We start from the raw sequence: 21104 nt of genomic DNA on the forward strand, positions 1-21104 counted from the left end.
AAATTGAGCCATAAAACAAAATCTCCTTACAATGGAAATCCTATCCTAAGCATTACAAATCGCTCATAAACTTCACTCATTTTCATTTAAATATACACAAAAATACGAAGCAAAACCCTATATAACAACAACATTAATACGTAAATGTGCGATATTGTGATATGTATAGTATTAATACCCTACTGTACAGTTAATTGAAAAACTTTATTTCTTTACACTGTTTTAGTTCGGAACATTGTTACGTGTGATTATAGAAGAAATAAATGAGTGAAAATGTTATCGATAAGAGTGAATTGGATAGATAATTGGAGGTGAAATCAGTCAAGGGCCTAGCTGCAGAGCTCGAAACTAACCTGAACCATTTTACTCCTTGACCCATTTCATCTTCAACTAACCTAATTGTTTAATATGATATTCAAATAAATAAGCAAAATAAAAAAAGTAGATTATTGTTTAATAATATGTTCTTTGTAGCTATATTCATATCCATGCTGTATCTGTCTGATAATTTTTTAAACAATGAAAGGACTAATTTGCATAATGAAAATTTTATATATCGTTAAAGTGAAAATTCGTAAAACGGGTGTGCTTATAACGAAAAGTGGTTTAACTGTACTTAAGAAAATAGTCAGATAACTTTAAATTTTGTTTCATATACAAATAACTGATTAACTTTCAACAATAAGAGATAATTTAATGATTATAACATTTTACTAATATTCGGGCATCTGATACAGCAAGTCCTCACTTAACCATTTAACGAAACCACTTTTACCATAGGCTACAAACATAAACAATTCGGTTAATATTATTGTAATTGGATCGTATTTGTAAACCAAACGTTTATTTTCCATCTCATAGAATCAGTTTTACTGTTTATAAAGAAAAATTCAACCACAACAATAATAAATGAATACAAATGTACTAGTATCTTTATTTCCTCAACAGCGTTAAAACGAAACAACGTTAAGTGAGGACTCGCTGTATTTTCCTCCTTTTTCATTGGAAAATTAATAAATGAAAACTGACTATTTAAATCTTTAATTTTTATTTTCGTGGAGTAAGAAAGAGTCAGTTTATTAAAATATTTTTATTTATGTATTTTAAAAGAATTACTTTGTAAATGCTTCTATTTCAAATAGATTTATCTGCACATTTTTATCGTTATTAGGCAATTTTTAAAATTTAAATTAATTTTTTACTTTTAAAGATAAAATGAACGCGTATTTTCTATTTTTTAAGCCAGCTGTAATGACAAGATTGATTGAAATTTGAGATGGGCGAATATCACTTTTCTCGAATTCGGATATTAACAAGATCTCGAATACCTCGAATACTTAGTGTACTTAATTTCCTTTTACAACTTATTTAGTTAATATTTATTATTTAACTTGTTTTATTTATTTCAATATATTAATGAATCAATAAAGCTGAAGTCAATAAATTTTATACTTCTAGATCTGCAACTGTGGTTATATTTATGACGCTATATTGGAGATATTTGTAGTATTTTAATTTATTTTTTATCAACATAATATGCGAGATTTTGAATATGGAATACTTCCTAATATTAGAGTATTTTAGGATATTATTCGCCCATCTCTAGTTGTCACATTTCACTTTAATTACCATAAATTAAATTTTATAACTAAATATCGAGTGATTGTAAGTAATGTATCTGTCCAACGCCTTTTAGAGAACTACTTAACAATCTTAATGCAGCCTAATTTGGTATAATTGCATTTCAGGATATGCAAAAGACATTTTCCTAAAAAAATTTGTACCAAACTCATGATTATGACAATATTTATTGGCTCTGCAACAATGCTATATACAGACCTTAGCGACACTGCTCATTGTGGTAAGTATATTCTGTAAGTATAAAACCTGAAGGCGATGAGCAGTGTGTTCAGATATTAAATGTAATTCACCCTCTGTGATGTTTCTTACATGCAAGGCCCATCAGTAGTCAAATGGATAAAAACCACTGAACACTAATAGTTAGTCGCGGATTGTTTGAATATGTTATTCGTTAAAACTTAGTACTAATTTAAAAAATTGATAAAATTGAGTTATAGATTTTGGTGTAAATAAACAGTTAAAACATTTTAAAATAATTATTTAGAAATAATCGTTGTGAATAATTTAACACGCCTGCTTTACTATTCCCATTATTAGGTCTCTATTTACGTTTCAGTTTAAGGGAGGGAGACCACGAAAAGCATTGTCTACTTTTTTAGTGATGTTAGTGGCATACAAATTTGTTCTTATAAGCGTAGTTATGTGAATAAACTACGAGTTAGGAAATATTTGGAGAACTTTTAAAGCTATTTCTTCAACTGAAGGGAACAGATGAACTATTGTACAAGTAATTAAAAAGGATTTGCCAAAAGTATACAACTGTACGCAACCGGACGGAGGTAGTCTAAAATAGCTCAAAAACTATACAGGTAATTAATGGATGACCCTTATGTATAATTTGCTAAACTTCAACGAATTCATCGGTAAATTCCTAGATTTATCAAATATATTTAATGTAAGATTTCTATTGTTACGATATGAAATCTGGATATGAATATAATCTATCAAGATATATACCAAGATCCACTATATATTTATGCTATAAAAACTGAAAATTATTATAAAAGAAAGAAATGTTAAATATTTTGACATTTTTTATTATCTGGATAATAATATAATATAACAAAGTGAACAAGAAGATTTAAAGCAAATGGAAAGAGGAAGACTAGAAAAATCACGATAGAGTTCGTAGGATCGAACAAAGACGTTTGTTCTGGAAATAAATGATGACATAACAAAAGAGTTAAGAAACACAAATATGTTATTGAAAAAATGAATCAACTTTTGATAATCAAATAAAATTATGTTAGAATAACGAGTTTGATAAAATATTAAAAAGTATGAAATGTATATATTAGAGGTAAATAAGAAAGCTATGCACCAAATTAAAGATAAACGATTTTTATTAGGAGATAAAATTAATATTATAGAACAATATCAAACCCAATTCAAGAACCAAAAATAATTCATAGCTAAATGTATTCCCATTTAATGCAAATGTATGTATACATTTGCATTAAATTAATATTAAAATACTTAATGTTTAGGTACCCACGAGTCAAGTTATTAAACTTAATAGTCCAATAAATGGCGTCCGAATTACGAGCGCCGATGAATGCAAATAGTTCGTATCCCGTATCAGTTCGTTCAGGAAAACACCTTACGACGCAGTAGCACTTCCGGCGATCACAAACTATCGTTAGTGAGACGAAATCTACTTCTCGTTGGTCAGACGATACCTTCTTATTAGACAATGATTGGGAGCGAAGTGCAAATGTAAAAAAAAGCATCATCGCATCCATCAAATTTATAATATGTATTTTGTATTATATTGTATCAATAAACATAATTATTTGCTTATTTTTCACTTATGTAGAACCTGACCCTATACCTCACTTTAAATATGGGTTCATTTTACGTCGGCTTTTGTAGAAACGGAACTGCGGCGTAGACCGAGGGTTGCCGCAGTTCCGTTTATTAATTTTAATAATAAATTAATTAAAAGCGTCATTGACCACTAAATTATTTAATTTAGTGGTCAATGACGCTTTTATATGTTCAGACGCAAGCAGCTTCTTTACTTTAATTTAACTGATTTATAATTATTTCTGTGCATCTACTCATCGTTGGAAAATTCTTTCTACTTGTATCTCGGACTTGACTATTAAACCGTTGAATAACACGAGATGGGAGAGCCATATCGACGCTTTAAAAGTACTAAGGTACCATCTTGTCGGTATATATGATGAACTCAAGCAAATTTTCCATGACCCAAGATTAAATAATTCAACTGAAAATACTATCCGACATGAAGCAAAAGTCTTTGCTGATTCTATTTGTCAAATTTAAGTTCATTGCATCCCTTGTCGCGTAGTACAAGTACGACGTCCTTTATGAGGTAAACATTTTAAGTAAAATAATACAGAAAAAAGGCTGATTTAAATTCAGTTACGAACCAACTAAAAGTAACCGAAGAATACCTTCAGGAATGTAGAAGTGATAAGGGCTTTGAAAAAATTTTGACTGATGCTGTTGAAATTGCAAAAAAACTGAAGACTCAACTAAATTTTGAAATACAAAGAAACAGAAAGAGAAAATAAAGTCGACAGTTCGAATATGAATTTCAAGATTAGGCTTTGCAAGATCTTCAGCAGAAATTCAAAATAAAAGGTTACTATTCTGTCTTGGATATGGCTATATAGTCAATTGAAGAAAGGTTCGAACAACTACAGCTGCACAACGTTCTGTGGATTTGTTTATAATATATATAATATCATTGAAAAGGAAACAACTACCGATGTACTAAACGATTGCAAAAATCTTGTAAATGTTTTGATTTATAATACTAATAAAGATATTGATGCCGAGGTCTCTGCAGTAAACTTCAAGCAATAGCTCAAAGACTTCCAAATCATGCCACCACTAGAAATACTATTCTTTATAATACAGGAAAAGCTTGTAGATTGCATACCCAAAGTTTTTGTTGCACAAATTCTCTTGACAATTCCGGTTTCAGTAGCAAATGGAGAACGTAGTTTCTCAGAGTTAAAACTTGTTAAAACATACTTGCTCGCAACAATGTCCCAAAGCAAGTTAACAGATTTAAAATTTTATTGAAAAATTTAAAATACGGTGGGTGATCGGTTAACGAACATAATCCGTTCCAAGACTTTGTTCGCAATCCGAATTGTTCGTTAACCGATTATCGATTTACCATAGGTTTTTATGGGAATTTGATTAATTCGTTCTGGAGACCCCAAAAAATAAAAAAAAAATATATACTTTCTTACTACGTTTATTTACATGTAATAATAAAAATACATATATACACAGTCTTGCACTTTTATTAGTCATGTTTTTTTTCCATTTGTGAGGGTTAAAGAACTATTTAATGTCTATTGCTTTTCTCTCTTCTACAGGATTTCTCAGAAGTAATTAATAGCATTGTAATTGTAGAGATCCTTAAGTCAACCTGGTTTGGATGCCATTCTAAGACTGTTGTTCTGACATCCTCCCACGTCTTGAAAAGATCTTTAATAGCAGATATCGGCATTAATCCTCTTTTTCAGAACAGAACATATATCGCCAAGTGTCTTGATGTTTTTCATTCAAGAGTTTTTGGCATTCTTCTGTCGTCAGATCAGTTTCATGTTCCATTATTAGCTCTTCAATGTTCTTTATTTTTCAGATGTGATTTTTGTTACTCCTTAAGTTGCTTGAGTCTTCTTGATAATACAGTATCTTTCTTAGATAAGATTGAACTGCGGCCTACTGTAGACCTGTTCAAGCCATACTGCCGAGCAACATCAGACATCTGTCCACTCTCTACCTTTGCTATTATACTCTCATCTTTCGAAAATAAAAACCGATGTAAACTTAACTTAACGAGTGCCCGCCCGACAGTCTCGCGAATGATATAAAAGAATTGATTCTGTCAGAAAAATAAAAGGCTGGATTTACAAGGGAGAGTTTCAAAGTTCGGAGGAATACTACATACCGGGTTGAGCGTCGATGTCGACGTTTCCCGTGCTCTGAATAGTTTCAAATTGTTGCTCGAAGACAAGGGAAGACCAATCAGTATTCATTATTTTACGTCACTTCTTCTTGTGTTTGTTCTGAAAGATGTTCGTTGTCCGAACATAAAAATCTTTCGCGAAAGTGTTCGTTATCCGATTTGTTCCTTAACCGATCACCTACTGTATTTAACTTGTGAAATGAGTGGCACCCTTGTCCGGATGGCCGAGTGGTCAAGGTGGCAGCCTACCCCTCTGGGGGACCCAGGATCGAATCCGGACGGGTCGAATAAGAGGCCTGACAGTGATCTTCGTACCCCGGACACTGCCTATCGGAGAGAAGGCAAACTAAGGCCAAAATCTCCATATGAACCAGGGGGAGAAGTAGAAGTAGAGCAGTACCCGAACACTGGGAGTTCGGTCATGGGTTCGCGCCTCGCTCGGACAGGCTGGCCACGTGGAGTTTTCCGGGTTTTCTCCACGTCTGTAATGCCTAAATAGGGGCCTGTTTCCTTTAAAAGACCTCCCGGAAGGCATCCCCCTAGGCAGATCGCCAAGGGATGCATATACTTTTGGAATCAAACTGATCCAAGATCACTTCGATCGTTCAAATCGGGTATACAAAGGAACTACTGCGATCCGATCAATCTCTATTTGCGTATACAAACGCCATCTAGGATCAACTGGATCGCGATCAAACTAATCCGAGCGGAGGGTAGGATCGTTTGGATCGGATAAAAGAGATTAAAGATGGCGGCTTCCATGGTTGAAGTTAGGCTTACAGTAAATGACGAAGAAACACGTTTAAAACATTCTTATAAAATACCTGGACAATTTCGGGAAGTCGTAGAATTTTCACGAGTAGTTGGGTTCTCCAACTTTGTTTTGGAATATCCTTTAGTTCTCGAGAAATTACAATAAAAGAGAGAAAATTAAAATAAATATGAAATTTTAGACGGCCATCTATCGACATGAATCGAATTTAAATTTCCCGCCGTCATCTGATTGGTTAAAAAAATTAATATTCCTAATTAGCTCGCGTCAGAAAAAAGTAGGTGTGACTTCTGTAAATGACGCTATCGGGAGAGCACCGATGCAACCGGAAAAAGTAAACAGCCTACGTCATTAGTCTAACGGTCCTTGTCTGACCTACTTTTCGTAGAATCAACATTAGAGTAAGCTGTAGTAAAACGTAGTAGTTTATAGTAAAACGGTCTTCTCTAATATTCATAGTACTTTGTAAAGCTTGGATTTCAATTTAATAAGTATTATTTAATTCAGAAACATTATAAATACATCATTAAGTAGGAGAATAACGAAAAACTTTATTTTTTAGTATAATACAATTTACAAAATCGAAAGTTCGTATATCGTAATATTATAAAAAACTACATCGAAACATACAAAGTCACCTAATTTACTTAAATTCAGTTCATTATACAACTGTCGATACTCTTGCCTTCCTCAGTTTCCTCAAACAAAATTCGAAAACTTCAATTAATCCTATAAATATTTAAGCGCCATTACTATTCGAATTAACTGTAATTACAAATATAAATGAAAAATATTTTCGACATAAACCCTAGGCAATAATTATCAAAACAAAATTCTTCAAGTATAAATTTTTCTGTATAAATGTCAGCGATCCAATGTGTGACCTACTTTCTCTAACGTAGTAAAACAAAGTAAGTTGCAGTACAACAATACACATAAACACAAATAAATTAGTAGCTCAATAATACATACTTTCATTTATATCCATATGTTATATCCAAAAGTCAGTTCTCCCAAATTGTCGAAAAATAAATTATTTTCAACTTTTCTTTTTGTAAAGTAGCATATTCTGAAAAACAAGTTCTATATTCAGCGTAAAATTTCCACCTTTTATCCGTTAAAAACAACGCTAAATGTATGGATCCACGTAATAAAAAATTATCGCAGTGAACTTCGAAAAAACCAGAAACACAGATACACCAGACTGCACTGTACAAAATTTTGCCACGAACTGATTCATATTTTAATGCACCTGTGAATAATTTCATCACATGACGAAAAGTTTTTGAATAAAAGCTAAAAGTTTTTAAAAATTCTTTCATAAAATCCGATGAATTTAATTAATACACAATAACTAGATCTGTTTAATAAAGATTAATAATTTTCCATTATAATTATGCAAATTAGATATAAAAAAGATCATCGCGCAAATTCTCCCGCGAACCATGGATGACTCTTACGTCATCTGGATTGAAGTTTCCTGCAAAATAGTGAAAATTTTTATATAATTATTTTACTAATTCCAGTCAAATTTAAATAATATAAAATGTCTAGATCTGTTTAATAAAGATTAGTAATGTACTATCATTAATATGCAAATTAGATATGACAAAGATCACTGTGGGAAAATTTCCGCCAAGATAAAAATAGCTTTCGGTCACGTGATCACCAAGAAATACGCCTTAAATTTAATGTTTGTGTACAAATTAATACATTTTAACTAATGTCATCGTTTAAAATTTAATGTTTCTGTAAAAATTAGTAAATTGTAACAAATTTCATCAAAGACAACAGAATAATTTTCAGCTCATAAAAACTCTACAATAAATGATTATTTCTTCGAAAGACGTCGATATGCACGAATAAATAATAAATATACAATAATGCTTTTATCCATTTTAAGTGGATATTGTAAAAATTAAGCTATTTAATTTGTTTGGCTTTTATAATTTAGTTTCCGAATATTTTACTGTGAAATTCCATTTAGTAAACAGAAACAAAGACAAGCTATTAATTATAAACAGGACAATAGAATAATTTTTACGTAAATTGAGTGAAAATACAGAAAAAAACAAATTATATCAAAGATGGGGACAAACAAGCTTACATCCCCAGAACAGAGCTTATAATTTGTTGTCAATTTCAGCCTGTTCCTACTTCGACTGTTTTATGTTGGTAAAAAGTTAATGTTTTAAGATGTTCTTAGTGAAGAAACATAAAAGTATCGAAATATAATATTCACACACACAAAAATATTTATGTATGTCGACATTAGAAATTTGAAATCAATTATAGAATGTCCTGGATAGAGATATCGTGTGATTGTCTGTTTCTTCTGTCTTATTTTGTTTTTCTACGTGAAAATAAGATATCTTTTATAACTATTGATAATATAAACATTTTGTTTCTTTATATATTACTTCAATTACAGCTGCAAACTTTAACACATGGAGCATGTGAGAAAGTATTATTGTATAGATTATTATATTTTTATGAATACAACTGAGACTCGTGACAATATATATTAACCTACTTTAAGTGTCAATATTTTATTTAGAATCATTTTAAACGTTATTATTACATCAAATTATGAAATGGAATGTTCCAAGTATAGGAGTAAGAGGGAGGGGAAAGAAGCCATGCGTGGGGAAAAAATGAGTTTTTATCTAAATTATAATAAAATTTACTTATATTTACGATAAATATCGATAATTTTCTTTTGGAGAAATGTATCTTGATAAAATTAATTATCTATATGAATGAAACTTTCAATAATACATTAGTTACAATGACTGACGTTCCTTTCTTACCCTTTCTGTAGTATGTCTTATTATTAAACATAGTTTCCTAGATTATAATGTGTAAAAAAAAATGGAAAATTCTGTTAATTTGTAAACGCAGATACTATCACATAACAAGCATACTGTATCCTCTGTATATTTAAAGTCAGTTATTCGCGATTGAATTTTTCTAAATAAGCCTGTTTAATCCGTAATTTATTTGACAGAAAGAAATTGTTTATGGCCGTATTTTATTTATATAATGTTTTTCTCGTGATATTATTTCTAATATCGGAAAAAAATATACATTTCTAATATGGACATACATCAATATTTTTAATTCTGAATATTATATTTCGATACTTTTATCTTTCTTCACTAACAACAAAGTACTTTTATTTTAAAAAAATAACTTTTTACCAACATAAAACAGTCGAAGTAGGAACAGGCTGAAATTGACAACAAATTATAAGCTCTGTTCTGGGGATGTAAGCTTGTTTGTCCCCATCTTTGATATAATTTGTTTTTTTCTGTATTTTCACTCAATTTACGTAAAAATTATTCTATTGTCCTGTTTATAATTAATAGCTTGTCTTTGTTTCTGTTTACTAAATGGAATTTCACAGTAAAATATTCGGAAACTAAATTATAAAAGCCAAACAAATTAAATAGCTTAATTTTTACAATATCCACTTAAAATGGATAAAAGCATTATTGTATATTTATTATTTATTCGTGCATATCGACGTCTTTCGAAGAAATAATCATTTATTGTAGAGTTTTTATGAGCTGAAAATTATTCTGTTGTCTTTGATGAAATTTGTTACAATTTACTAATTTTTACAGAAACATTAAATTTTAAACGATGACATTAGTTAAAATGTATTAATTTGTACACAAACATTAAATTTAAGGCGTATTTCTTGGTGATCACGTGACCGAAAGCTATTTTTATCTTGGCGGGAATTTTCCCACAGTGATCTTTGTCATATCTAATTTGCATATTAATGATAGTACATTACTAATCTTTATTAAACAGATCTAGACATTTTATATTATTTAAATTTGACTGGATTAGTAAAATAATTATATAAAAATTTTCACTATTTTGCAGGAAACTTCAATCCAGATGACGTAAGAGTCATCCATGGTTCGCGGGAGAATTTGCGCGATGATCTTTTTTATATCTAATTTGCATAATTATAATGGAAAATTATTAATCTTTATTAAACAGATCTAGTTATTGTGTATTAATTAAATTCATCGGATTTTATGAAAGAATTTTTAAAAACTTTTAGCTTTTATTCAAAAACTTTTCGTCATGTGATGAAATTATTCACAGGTGCATTAAAATATGAATCAGTTCGTGGCAAAATTTTGTACAGTGCAGTCTGGTGTATCTGTGTTTCTGGTTTTTTCGAAGTTCACTGCGATAATTTTTTATTACGTGGATCCATACATTTTGCGTTGTTTTTAACGGATAAAAGGTGGAAATTTTACGCTGAATATAGAACTTGTTTTTCAGAATATGCTACTTTACAAAAAGAAAAGTTGAAAATAATTTATTTTTCGACAATTTGGGAGAACTGACTTTTGGATATAACATATGGATATAAATGAAAGTATGTATTATTGAGCTACTAATTTATTTGTGTTTATGTGTATTGTTGTACTGCAACTTACTTTGTTTTACTACGTTAGAGAAAGTAGGTCACACATTGGATTTCTGACATAAAACTGTCGGCTTTTTCAGAGTGAAGCGGACCTTCTCAATGAAGTGTGTTTTAGGGAAGTTATGCTTTCTTTTTCTGATGCATGCCAATTGTGAAAATTGTTTTTAAAATTAAATATCGGTCAATGACGATAACATATGTTATAAATGTGAAGATGAATATAAAAATATTTCTACATTTTTTTATTGTTTTGTTGTTTCTTAAAGATTAATTTATTTAAATTTATTATATGTCAAGTAAGTTTATTTACAAAATGCTAATATTTTAATTCGCTTTAATATTTCGGTGTAAATTTGAACAAGGAATTTTAAAATTTTAAATAAACGATATACTGAAATTTTCTTTTATTTACAATGATTACGTCACTTCTACAGAAAGTAGAACACGAGACGACCTTCACCCACATTTCAGTCTGGGGGGAAAGGCCGCCAGGCGTCGTAGTTGTAAACGTAACAACTTTTACGTCATCTATTGTTGTGGATGAAATTCGTTAACTGTCAATTACATTTTCTTGAATTTGATTCGAAGGTTGAAAAAAATCGTCATGACTTAAATGCCTAAAACTTTAAAAAATTATATAAAATTGAAAATAAATTAAAAACTTTTGAAAAAATCGTATCGGATAGAAAATCAAAAAAGAATTTAATATAAATTTGAAAAAAAAAATTTTTAGCAAAAAATTACCGCGAAAAAAATTCACATATAAAAAAATTGTGTGTCAATAAAGAACGATTTTTTCTTTACAAGACTTAACTGTTTAAAATTTTTTTTTCCTAAACGGAAACGAGAAAAACGCGTGGGAAAATTTTTAAGAATTTTCCCACGGTTTACGTCCACAACTAACTGGTAGCGCGGCGTCCAACTGTTCCACTGTTAAGAGGTTAATTTTGTAAAATTTTTATTTAAATTTTATTTTGTGGAAAACAATTTTATTCACAGAGTAATACGATTTAAAAATTCGTATGAATGAGCGCAAACAATTTTGTCAAATAAACGATAATTCATAACAGCGTATGTCGTTTAGTACTAACTACTGTTTTAATATCGAGGGATAAAATGGATTATTTTAATTTAATTAATTAGTTAGTAGTAGTAGATCCTTGTTAGTTAACATATACAGAGTTTCAAAGATATTATACGTATAATATTTTTAAAATTCAGTATATGTTAACTAACAAGTAGAGACTATTATTAACTAACAAATGTTTGTCGCCATCTTCCATCCTACTTGTATATTTTCTGCTATAACAGAAGCTATCTGTATCACGTGACAAGGGCTGATCCGATTTTACAGATCGATCCATACAAAACGAAAAGTATATGCACCCCCAAGTGTCGCATTGCCATAACTTAACAAACAGGGTTGAATAATCCCCAGGAACTTTTGGGAGGTAATCCATTCGGATATGTCGGGCCCCGTTCCTCATCACCCGACCGCCCCATTGTGGGCCCGGGAGAACCCATAATGGGCTTGCTTAAAGAGGCCTGTTAGTATCCACAGGGCAGAAAAAGTTTTAAAAAGGTGCACACTTGTAAACCTTGCCCAGGGCGCAAAATACCCTGGCGCCGGCCCTAAGTACAGTGAATAAATGACACAAAATAATTTTCTTAATAGACATATTACCTTCATACTGTCATTAGAAAATGAGTAATATTCAATCTCGATCATCATAAATACAAAAGCAATATTTCAAATACTGTAATTTTATTTTTAAGTTATTAACTTTTTTATAATTAAAAATAATTTACACGTAAATTCTGATTACGGATAGTCCTCATAATGTTCGATCGGGCGCACAGAGGGATGACGCGGTTGTTTTCTGTATGGATTCACACGCGGGAATGATACAGGATTATTTAAATTAGTCTCATGGTGAGTACGTTCTTGAAATAATATATCCTATTATATTAATAAGCAAGTGTCATAAGTATGTCAGAACATTTCAAATTCATAAATATGTTAAGTTTAAACTTACATGTGAACTTCCTTGATTCAGATAGACAGGTCTACCATTAAAGTTTAATAGTGATTCATTTGAACGTTGAGAGATTTTAGATTTCTTTCTTAACCTTAAGATATAAAATTAAGTTAAAATCTTAGTAAACAACATTGACTTTGATATTTTCGTATTAAACAAACTTACCTAATTGCTAGTATAATTATAAGTAATAATGAAAGTAACAAAAATGTTCCCAGGACGGAGCCAACAATGCTTAAGACATGACGTATTTTTCTTTCTCCTGAAACTATTAGCAATTTACTTTAAATTACAAATTAGAATAATAAAATGCAAAGTAAATTATGGTTTAAAATAAAACAATGAAAGATATTTACAAGTCATTCATTAACAAAATAAACACAGTAGCCTCTCGTGGTATCGCGCATGGCGAGAGATAAAGGTCCATTTACACACAACAGTGCTCTCGATGAGTGGTCATAGACTTTTCTGAGGATGAATTGGATATGATAGCTATATGTTTGGATGAAGAAGAAAAAGAAATGCAATCAAGAAAGCGCCGCAAGTGGACACATCAAGCATGGACAGAAAGGTCAACAGAAAAAAGTTTCATACCCTTTATAAAGAGTTGATAGATGACGAATTATTTTTTTTTGAATATTTTCGAATGTCCCAACATGCATTTCATATTTAATTGAACAAAACAGAGAAATATTTATTTTGTACTCAATGTTCACGTATTTCGAATGGTGCATCAACACCCTGTTCTATTTGATTAGATAATCAAATAGAACAGGGTGCTGATGCACCATTTCATTAAATGTTGGTCATCCATTGAAAAACAAAATTTTCCGTCAGCGAAAATATCGCTCCGGTCAAATGTACTTTCACGGTATGGTCATGCCACTTTATTTTACTTAAAGAGTACAAGAGCTGTTTGTCATTTAGCGGCAGACTTAGCCCTATAAGAAATAGAAGGAAGAGGAAAGGATTGAGAGACTAAGTGTGAAATAAAGGGAGATAAGAAAGTGTGAAAGAAGACATACGGTCACGTCACTGCCACTGCACGGCACTGACCAACGAGTCTGGACAGGGTGATTTAAAACTAAGTTAACGATTTCTCACTGGCAAAAAATCACTGCGCTGAGCGGACACTGCACGGTCACATCTCTGTTGTGTGTAAATGGACCTTAAACCAATTGAACGATATATTAGATGGCGCGATATAACTGATGTGAGTTATCGATCTGTTTTGTCTATTTTTGATCTCCATGTCGATTTACTCTTTTGCAAGTTGTATTTCTTACAACGGCAATTTCAAGGCTAATAATTAGAACAAAGTGATACAGTATATCTTTAGCGTTTTGCTAAAAATAAAAGCGCGATATATTTGAATAAGCGATATAACGAGGCGTTATTGTATATTGGTTTTTAAAACAACCAATTGTTAACTCAATATAAAATCAACAAGTTACATTAAAATTAATTTAAAAAATTTGGAAATTCGGAATATAAGTCGGAAATATAATCATATTGCAAAAATTTCGAAGATAAAATCCGGTTTTTCTCGTAAATACAATTTTAAAATTGTTTCAGAATAATTGTTAATAAGCGTAATAACCGCTAGTATGCTGATTTATACATTATTTATTAAATTATTCGTGGTGGTGCATATATTATTTTATATTTTCAAGCTATTTAATCCTATGTATTAATTTTCAACTAATTATTGACAAACTTAAGCGATGATTTTTGAAGGTTTCTTGTTGAAAATAACACGGCTGTGGAGTCGGAATCAGAGTTGTGGAGTTTTGGTATTTTAGTCGGAGTCAGAATGGTCAAAAATCCGCCGACTCCGACTCCTTTTTACTTTCCAAACTTGTTATGTATACAAAACTTGTTATGTAAAGAAAAAGTATTTGAATCGTGTCACATTTGACCATTTTTCTTTTGCAAAAAAAAGGGTCAAATTTGACACGATTCAAATACTTTTTGAGTTTTTTGCAAATCTGCTCGTTTTGCGATCTCTCGAACCCAAAAAATATCAAATAAAGGGAAAAATTCGCGCGCGCATATGTATTGGCGTCTAATTTGTGTAATTTCTTTATTTTGTTCTGAAATATTAAACGGTATCACAGAATGGGTAAAGTTTAAGAAAATAAATTTGGCACGGTAGCTTTGTATAAAGGGGCATTAATGCTATTAAATTTTGGTTCTTAAAGGTAGACAGCGTGGAGACATAGAAAGGGTCATGTGTCATATCCACAGTGTAATCGGACAATGAATATTTTACTCGTTATTAGCATTGACAATTTTTTTTTATAAAACTTCTCTCTACCCTCAAAATTAAGCTTGAGTTCTAATGAGTACAGACAGAAAAGGAAATCTTACAAAATTTAAAGGTGATTTTTACAATGCACTGGAAAAACAAGTAATATAAAAATAATTTTTTTAAAGTAAATTCCTACTTAGGTCAACAAAGAAAAATTTTATTTTAGTTACTTTTTATTAAATAATTACAAAGTTCGCTTTTTTTCTCCTCTCGCCCTCTATCGGTCCGAATCGGCATATATTGCTGACGGGCGTCACAGTTTAAATTTAATTAATTAATGAATTAATATTTGAAAAAACTGTATTAACATCAAGTGCCATCCACTACAAGTTTAAAAAAATGTATTCGAACTTGAGTGGATGAATTAAAAAGTATTTTCTTAACGATTGAAAATTTAAACAAGATATATATATATATATAATAAATAAATAAATATAAATATATATATATATATATATATATATATAGGTATATAGAGAGAGTGTGAACTAATAGTAGGAATTTAATTAAATCACATTGACCATTCTTCAAGTTTTGATGTTAAAACGACGATACTGCATTATCCAGACATTATCCAAGATACAGAATTGCCACCAACCCGTTTCAGTAGAGCGTTTATTTTCCGCTTTTAAAATTATTAAATATGATTTAAGAGTTTCCGCGAATGCTGACTTAATAGAGGCAATTCTTTTTAAAAAAGTAATTCAGTTTAATTTATTATTTTTCATCTCTGTTATAATCAACGTGGCAAAATAAGCAACCGTTTTCTTTACCAGTCTAAATGTTATATTTCTTATTCTTGACTTAGTTTAAGATATCTGTATACTTATACATTACCTAATATACTCGTATATTATGTAGAACATTTTTATTAAACTAATTTGTTTGTGTACGAATGTATTTACTATTTTTATTTATACATGCTTACCAAATACCATTACCATCATCAAACAAGTCAATAAATGTGAATTTATATATTTAGTAGATGTGTCAAATTTTAACGTATAATTAATTTTTTTTTAAATCGTTTAATTTTGTATTTTTATAAAAAGTAATCAGAATCGTCGTCATTATTACTTTCTCGACTGTTATACAGTATAGAGCCATAAGAAAGGGAAAAAATTATGATCAGCCAAAAAATGACTTTCTTAGATTTTTACTCTTTTTGACTCGGGAATCCTTGAAACGTAGAGAAGTGCGAAAACATTCGGGTTTTTTTCTGTACGCACGGATGTTAGAATGTGTACCAAACGATTTAGTTTAACCACTTTGAAGCTTAATAACTCCTGCGTTAAACCATCCGACTCCGATTCAAAATCGTGCCCCCCCACACAGTCATCCGTACATACAAAAAAAACCTAAATCTTTTGCATATCTCGACATTTCGAGGTGTCATGAATCCAAAAATGTAAAAATTTGGGGTGAGTCATTCTTTGACCGATTGCTACACTTTTCCTCTGCTGTATAAAACAGCCGGAAAAGTAAAAATTATCGAATACATGTTTATATATTGACTATGTCGTTACTTAAAAGTGTCTTTTAGCTTTGGAATAAAAAAGTTTCTACGTTCTATCTTTATTAAAACTATATTTATTGAAGCTTATATTCTGAGGTCACGTGATGACGTCAGAATTTCTGGGCCTATTTTGTTAGCAAGTCCGCCCCTGATAGGTGTCGGAATCGCATAAAAATCTACCGACTCCACAGCCCTGGAAAATAATACAGTAAAATGATATGATAATACAATTCAAACGCAAACTAGACGATTATTTTAGATATGATTTAGTCTAAATTATATAAGATGTTTACAATGTTTTACTTTATTTAAGTGAAATAACGATTTTTATTGCAGACTTTGGAGATGAATGTGCAGTACATATGACGAGAGAAACATTTCATGTTTAAAAAAATAAATGCGATAAAATTAAAGAACAACTTGAAAAAAGTTTCCACGGAAGAAAATATTTTAATGCATGTCAATTCGTACTATGTCATATAAATTCAAAATGATTTGTTAAGTAATTAAATGTTATGATACCTTCGCATTCGAATACATTTTTATTCTTGCTTCGTACAAATCCATCTCTACAGGAACATGTAAAATTTCCGAAAGTATTAATGCAGTTCGAATTACTCCCACAAATATTTGCATCAAGGCATTCATCAATATCTGTAAAAATTTAACTGTTACGTTCTATGCATTTTTTAAAAATTTGACAGCAAACACATAAATAAAAGTTTTACCTTCACAATACTCGTATTCAATATTGTGTTTGTAAAATGTCTTCATTGCCTTAAAGCCTTTATTACAAAAACAATCGTAGCCTGGATGTTTGCTTGTACAATTATTTGCTACTCTTGGGCAAAAGCTTTCTCTTATTCGATCGTCGCAATTATCAAATTCGACTATTTCGGCTAAAATTGAAAATTCCATTATGAAATAAATAATATGAAGCTTACTGATAAAATATTAATTAAAATTATACCAGTTTTTAGATCATTTAATGAAAGGATCAAGTTTGGATGAAGAACACAATAGTTAGTATCTGTAACTGGAGAACATGCGTGACCTTTATTTATTCTTACGTAATCTTTAAATTCTTCATTAAATATTAATATTATATCACACGCAACATCATTATCCTTCAAGCTATAAAATAAAATAAAAATTTTAAATATAAATTTAAAGTAGATGCAACAATAGTATTAAATAATAACCTATATAGAGTAATTATAAATATATACGAAAAATTTCAATTCCTTTTTACGCTGAAATTCGCAGAATCAGCCGTAAAAGTCCATTTTGAACACGTGTTTAAAATGGCAGTTTTAAAGTTATAGGATGTTTAATATGTAGTCCCGTTGAAAATATTGACTAATTAAGGAATCGCATTGCGACATCCAGTGAAACAATACGTCACGTCTTTGTATTTGTGAACGCGCGCGCCAATCAACGCGGCGAAGAGTAGAGAGTAGACTCCTGTGTTATACTTAGCGGTGATGACTTTTAACATTATTACAATAATGCCAAACATATGTTCACTTTTATGATTAAAATTATTCGTAGAATCAGCCTCTTAAATTTTCGCTTATATTTATAATTACCCTGCATCTTGTTTCAAAAGAGAAATCTGCTAATCATGACAACTTTGTAATCGAAGAAATAAAATCGTCACTGTTATAAAATATAATGATATTAATAATAAAAGTATTATTCTAAAATACCTCTAAAATACCATGCTAGTTTACTTGCATCTCCTAAATACCTTTTTGAATTTCTTAGTTTATATTGTACTGTGCTGTCATAGAAATATTTTAGCATTTATTTTGGTTTGCAATTAGTTATTTAGTTCCTTGAAATTCATTGACAATTTCATTTATTTATAATATAAATTTTAAATTTTATTTCCAGTATCAACAGTTAAACGATTTCTAACTATATTTCTTTTGATTCCCGTCCATTATACGTTCGAAATTGAAAATTATGCTTTTCATTTGTTGACAAAATTTCAACTGTAAATAAATTTAAATTGGAAAATTAATCCTTCCAAAAATTTCTTGCCGTGATTGTCTATAAAAAATCAGTTCACTAGCGGTTAATTTAAAAACAGTGTAGATAGGCGGTTTTACATTTGTTATATCTAATTTTTAAAGAAGTTTTGAACCTTTTTATCACATTTTAAACATTTTTATCCCATTTTTGCATATCGTATTGGACGAATATTAGTACAGATATCCCTCGCTCAAATAATAAGACTAAATCAGTTACAAATTAAAAAATATGCAAAACTGTGTTCAGTTCCAGAGATTTATGAATTAAAAGTACTCATATATATAAAAGATAATGTACTCTGATTGTACATAGATATAATAAAATATAGAAAAACGCCCGTTGATGATCAAGGATCAGAAATAAATGAAATAATATAAGTATTCTTAATGAACGGTTACGATAAAAAAACAATAAAACAATGGTTATCCAAATTAGATAAGAATAAAATAAACATTATCAATACTTCCAACCAATTACAATTTATAAAAGTAAAATATCAGAAAGGCACTTTTCAAAAGATAAAAAGAAGAAATTAAAAAATATGAAATAACGTTAATACCAGAATTGACGAACATACTAGGTAAATTAATTATGAATTAAAAACAAAATAGTTTGGATATTTGGAAAGAGAAAAATATTGTCTATTATAGTTAACTGTAATTATGCTAATACATACATGTATATAGGAGAAACTAGTAGGGAATTCAAGATTAAAATAAAAGAATACTTTGCTGTAATAAAATACAATAGCGAATCCTCAGCAGTTGCAGAACAGTGCAATGATAACAATTGCGAAATTGTTAAAGATTCCATTAAAATAATTAAAAAACAAAAAATTGGTTTATAAGAAAAGACTATAAATATGTAGAAATTATGAATTTAAAAGAAACAGAAAAAATTACTAATAATAATGGCTTACAATTATACAGTTCTTCGTAACCTATTTTAAACACTAGAAGGTAGATATACAATTAAGTGAGTGTAAAAACAAGTATGAAAGGGAGTGGGACTGTAAAATATACTTTGAAACTGGAGATGGTTGAAAGTGAAAACCGTAATTCTAATGGTGTTGACATCTGTGGTTGTATGGTTAAAAAGTCAACGGTTGCTTTTCAAAAATGGATAAGGTAGTGATCATCAAAATGTGTAAGTGAAATTCTTATCTATGTATGCATATTCATGTGTCTAAAAAGATACACAATTATTTACAATGTATAACTTGTATAGGGGCTTATGAGAGACAAGAATATCCGAAATGCATTCTCTAGTTAATATAAACGAATAAACGTTGATGATTTCCTAATCGGGGTATATTTCATATTCTGTGTAAATATGTCTAGTATTTACAACCAATGTTGATGGCCATTAATGAAACTAACAGACAACAACCAGAAATGAAGCAAATTCAAGAAATAATTACTTGTTGTTAATTAATTATTGATTCGAAATAAATTATCGATTGCTTTAATAAACATATTTTTCTCAGTAACAACAACAACAAAAAAAAAAAAAAAAAAGAAAAAAAAGAGAATAGTATATTTCTAACTTCTGGAACGTAACCCTGTTTTGGATTAGTCGTATAGCACGGATTCGTATTACACGGCACTTTTTCGGAACGTAACTGCTGTGTTATACGAGGGATACCTGTACATACATATATACACACATTCGTATGCGTAAAATATATACATATATATATACTCTAAAGATAAACGTTCAAGTCATATATATATATATACAGTATATATAACTTGAACGTTTATCTTTTCTTGGAATTTTTACTCATACGCTAGAGTAGAATGAATCTAATTAGAAAATGAACAAATCTGCTTTCAACTGATACCAAATATCAGTTGAAAGTTATCAGTTATTTCTTAAGAATTATCACAATGATTGGAGAAAAACAGAAGCACAGTAATCGAAAAATACAAATAATGTTAAGAGCGTTAAGCTGGATTCACGCTTACAGTTCAGTTCAGTTCAGTTATTTTATTTGTAACACACTAGAAGTACATAGAGAAAAAACACCACTGAAAAGTAAACTGAAAGCCAAAACCAAAAAAATTTTACGTCCCTCACCTGTAAAATTTCTGGAATATCAACTGCTCAGTGGAAAGTTTTTTCTGGTCACGTAAAATATAAATGTTGACCAATGGGAGTGATGACGTGTTTACAACGTCACTGACGTCGCTGCTGCGCTGCCCGAGGCTAAAAATGAGAAACCGCGTGAGCTGCCCAGCTGCCATTTTGACACTTCCGCTGATAGATGAATGCATCACTGCTAGTAATGTCAACTGATACTCTACGTAGCGAAAAGTTTGTTATTTTTTAATTCCGTTTTTTTTTTTCTTTCACGATTTTACGTGCGAAACACGGAAAT

The 21104-nt window shown here is 30.1% G+C and overlaps 1 protein-coding gene across 1 annotated transcript in view; it reads right to left on the reverse strand.

Annotated features, from left to right (window-relative positions):
- Positions 1-12600: 12600 nt before the first annotated feature.
- LOC136989419 (latent-transforming growth factor beta-binding protein 1-like) overlaps positions 12601-21104 on the reverse strand; it is a 37282-nt gene continuing 28778 nt past the window's right edge. The window contains exons 9-14 of the mRNA XM_067287553.1: positions 17658-17821; positions 17416-17586; positions 17210-17341; positions 13026-13128; positions 12858-12951; positions 12601-12781 (exon numbers count right to left, since the gene is read on the reverse strand). Of these exons, the coding sequence (XP_067143654.1) occupies positions 12644-12781; positions 12858-12951; positions 13026-13128; positions 17210-17341; positions 17416-17586; positions 17658-17821 (802 nt within the window). The 3' untranslated portion in view covers positions 12601-12643. The remainder of the gene's footprint in view (positions 12782-12857; positions 12952-13025; positions 13129-17209; positions 17342-17415; positions 17587-17657; positions 17822-21104) is intronic.

This window comes from Centruroides vittatus, unplaced genomic scaffold (genome assembly GCF_030686945.1).
Source record: "Centruroides vittatus isolate TY-2023 unplaced genomic scaffold, ASM3068694v2 scaffold_520, whole genome shotgun sequence".
Classification (NCBI taxonomy): domain Eukaryota; kingdom Metazoa; phylum Arthropoda; class Arachnida; order Scorpiones; family Buthidae; genus Centruroides; species Centruroides vittatus.